The 4225-nt window shown below is 57.7% G+C and overlaps 1 protein-coding gene across 1 annotated transcript in view; it reads left to right on the top strand.

The window, feature by feature from the left end:
- The window catches only part of LOC131210858 (uncharacterized), a 12915-nt gene extending 9916 nt beyond the window's left edge, over nt 1–2999 (top strand). The window contains exon 6 of the mRNA XM_058204164.1: nt 496–2999. Coding sequence (XP_058060147.1) covers nt 496–2999 — 2504 coding nt within the window. The remainder of the gene's footprint in view (nt 1–495) is intronic.
- Nucleotides 3000–4225: the final 1226 nt, after the last annotated feature.

Raw genomic sequence — 4225 nt, 5'->3', positions numbered from 1 at the left:
ATTTGGTTCATGTTCGGAATGTCACATGTCAACCTTCCATTTGATCGTCATCATACAGGGACGGCATCGAGCTCGATCTCATCTCAGATTATCAGACCGTTCGTTAGGGTTCATTTGTCTCTGCATCTTTCCTCCCTGTTTTTGCACCGATCTGCTCGAAGCCATTCACCCGAAGCGTCCATCGATGCGTCGCCGGGTCCTCCACTCATTGTGTGCCTTGCCATTCCATTTTCACCGATCGCACCGTCACCACCATCGCTCGATCGCCATACGTTCATGCAACTGTTCCGAGATCCGGCCATCAGAACCAACCTTACGCACCTTACGCCTATTCACCTATACTAATATTTTATTCACAATAACCACCTTCCGCTTGCCTCTATTAGACTGTAGCCGGTAGCGAAGGCGGCTGAGCTGGCCAGACTTGTACTAATCTTGCTCTCTGTCCTTCTCTCTCTCTCTTTCTATCTCTCTCTCTGCCTGCATTCGAAACAGATTCCTCCAAAGATAGCAGTCTGCAAAGTGATACCAGTATTGAGTCGGAGGACAGTTTTGCATCTGTGATCTATATTCCTAAGCCAGACCAACAGCAACCCCAGCAACAGCAACCAACGCAACCACACCAGCAGCAGCAAGTGCCACCGAACGGAGTGTGTAGTGTCGTCGGTGGTGGACCCAATGGAGCCAACGGAACTTGTAGCGGTGGCCCGTCCAAATGCGTGCCCGATTTGTACAGCCCGGGAGCGGTAGGAGCAGCAGGAGCAGTAAGTCGCATGCCTTCCACATCAGTGCCAACGTCTCCCCTAGTGATGCCGTGCCCGACGCCGGCGCATTCGCCGGCACCGCCCCGAACGAAGCCTGACCCCGGGGCGACACCGAACGGTGGTTACGGCAGTGGCGAAAGTGGCAGCACCGCGCCGGACTGTGAACAACGGTTCACGTTCGAAGAGACGGCCGTCCTGCCGTGGCAGATGGAGCAGCAGCAACTGGTCCTCCCGAAAGAACCAACCAGCGCCACCGATCGTGAGGCGTTCACTCCGATCGTGACAACGACTACCGTAGCCGCAGCGACTACGTTAGCTTCCAGCCAACAAACGTGTGCTGGTGGTGGTTCTGGCACCAGCGCGGCGACCAATACACCAGCACCCAGTGCGTCGGTCCGGACAGGCAAAAGCACGTCGCACAGTTCGCCGCAAAAGTCGTCCGCACCGCAGAAGATCACGCGCCAGCAGATCAAGGACCTGCCGCCGATCCCGAAGTTTCGGCGCAGCGGTAACTACCCGATATTGCGCCGGCAAACGTCGGCGGCAGCCGGCACCAGCTCCGCGGTACCGGTGCCCGTGCCAAAGCTGCTGTCGCTCGAGCTGTTCAACCCGGAAACGGACGATCTGGACAGTGACTCGAGCGAACCCTCGTCACCGGACTCGATCGACAGTGTGATCAGCGCACTGAGGCCTCCCCTCTCGCCACAGCCTGCCGCAGCCTTCCACCAGCCAGCCACCGGGCCACCGGATCCACCGGTCGCCAGTTCCCTGATTCCACCGCTAGTGGAAGCGGCCGCCGTCGTAGCGCACAAACTGGAGGACGTCGTCGACATGGTGATCCCGGCGCGGGACAGTGTCGATGGGAAGCCGACGCGGTTCAACGGTCTGCTCGACAAAACCTCCTCGACGACGGCGGCACAACTGCAGCTGGTCGACCTGGGGCCAGCGACACATACTGGCGACACGCTCTCGCCTTCGCGGCAACATCTGGTCGACTTTGCCGAAAAGCTAAGCGCCCAGCTGCTGAAGGAGCTGGAGAATGAAAAGCGGCGGAACGAAAGTTTCGACGACGACAACGACGACGTGTTCGGAACGGATTCGGGGCGGCCGGGGCCAGTCGAGTCCCAGGCGCTGATGGTGGACCCCTACCTGAAGAAGCTGAACGGGGATCTGCGCGATCTGAGCCAGCTGCGGGCGGAACTGCGCGAACGGCGCCTGATGCTGGCGAACCTCAGCAATCTGGGCTCGGGCAGTAGCTCCAGCTTGAGTGGTCAGTTCGGTGGCAGCAACGACTCGCTCGGTCCGAGCTACAGCTCGTCCATGGCCCCGATCATACAGGAAGAGGGCGACGACGAGGAGCTGGACGAATTTGACGATCGGCGATTCGGTACGGCGAGTGACGGAACGCTGCAAGCGGCCACGCCATCCACTAGCGGGTTGGCAGGCGTTGCGAAAGGGGCGACTACGAGCGGGAAGTGCGGCAAGAATCTCGGTGGCAAAATTGTGGACGACTTCGTCATCATCCCAGAGGTGGACGAGGACGATCCGGAACTGTCGAACGACACCGCGCTGCTGATACAGGATGAGGACAGCTCCGAGGAGCATCCACACGGTGGGCCGTTCAGCGCCGACGAGCAACGTCCGTCCGGGTTGACGTCCGGGTTCGGTAACGGTACGGCGGCCAGCACCGTCATAGACGGACAGAAGGGGCGACGTAGCAAGGTGCTTGGCTTCGCCGGAGCTCAACTCGGAGTCCACGGGCACCTGACCGGCGACTATCAACTCGGCAGCAGCAGTGGGAGCAGTAGCTGTAGCGCAAAGGATACGAGCGAAAGACACAGTGCCCGCTGGAATGGAGCCTCGGCACCGGTACACGGCCCGACGATCGGCGGTGGCCCTTGCTTGGTGGCCGGCACGACGATCGTGCCACCCGGAAGTGGTCCAGCGGCGCCCAGTGAACGGAAGCCATTGTCGGCGACGAAAAAGTCTTCGGTCCCGTCATTCGAATCGCACACCAGCGTCGACTCGTGGGCTCACTCGACCAGCACGGCTTCACTGGACAGTCCGTCGGTCGGCGGATCCGCCACACACCACCGGTACTACCACGTGTTCCGCGAGGGTGAACTGGACGCGCTGATCAACCACCACGTCACGAGCCTGCACATCGTGTCCTCGTACTACGAGCGGGCGTCCTGGTGCGTGGTGGCCGAAAAGGTGCACGTGTGGACCATTTAGGGTGGGTTGCTCCTTGACACCCGCCCGCCGGTGCTGGTCGACATTTTCTGCGTCCTTCTGCGATCGATGTTCCAAGAATGGTCGGACTCGTCTTTGACTTGGGTGGCTGGATGCAGGAGGTTGTTCCACATACACTCTCTCGGCGATGCTTCTCTCTGCCCGAGCCTATCGTGTCTAGACCGCGCTTAATCGGAAAACCCAATGATATTCTTAGTTCCAGCTCTCGGTAACTGGCGTCCAATGGGCCTGAATTTCTTTGGAGTCGACATAACTAAGCTAGAATGGTCCGGGGAGCCGAGCACGCCTGAAGCGAAATACAGCTGGTGCCAGCAGACGCAGTCGCAGGCTGACCGTTGGCAGCGCTGCACAGTGAGACATTTCAACGACACCGGCCGGGCCTACACAACACCGGCTTCGCCGCGAACGTATTACTTAAACTAATCTCTGTGATTGCTCTACATTTGACTTGGGAACGTTAGTATTAGCGTACTGGAGGACCGCCGGCTGGCTGCGTGGCCGAGACGATCGGAAGCGGAGTCTTTCGGTCTACTTTACCGACCGAAGCAGACGGTGTAGGAATAAATCAAAGGATCAAAGGATCACTTAACTCGAACCCGATAAAGATGCCTGCCGAACACTCATTACCGTCACACGCAGTTTCACCCCATTACCCGTACTGTAAAGCGGAAGCCAGAAGGGAACCCTCGGAAAGCACCTGAAAGCTGGCACAAGCCAGCCAGGCCAGTTGTAGTTCCGTAGCAAAACCTAGATTCGCCAAAAAACCCTCACACAACGGACGTAGAATCGGATAACATTGTTTTCAAACTCGTATGGAGCTTTGTGCGGTTACAGCACCGTGCGTGTCTGTTGAAGGGGCGCATAAAACGGCTGCTTAACCTTGGCTGTTCCGTTTCGTTAAACCTAGGGGTTTTTCGGCGAGCTTACATAGCTGTACAGTAGCAGCTTCAGTGATAACGATTCCCCCTAGAACCACTTCCCCCTCTGTCCGGAACGCTGGACGTCTCATTGCGCAAACGAATGCTTCATTACCTTTGGCGATGGAAAGTGGAAATTATTGGAAAGCTTACGAATGTCCAGTCCCAGTCGCGACGAAGACGAAGAAGATAACCTTACTCGATGGAGCATTAAAAGGTTAAGCGGGGGACGTTTCGTATCTTGCGTTTGTCCCATTTGCCATTCACAGTGGTTTTCCTGGTTTATTATTT

The sequence above is a fragment of the Anopheles bellator genome, chromosome 2 (genome assembly GCF_943735745.2).
Source record: "Anopheles bellator chromosome 2, idAnoBellAS_SP24_06.2, whole genome shotgun sequence".
Classification (NCBI taxonomy): Eukaryota; Metazoa; Arthropoda; class Insecta; order Diptera; family Culicidae; genus Anopheles; species Anopheles bellator.
This window is presented reverse-complemented; position numbering and strand designations above follow the sequence as displayed.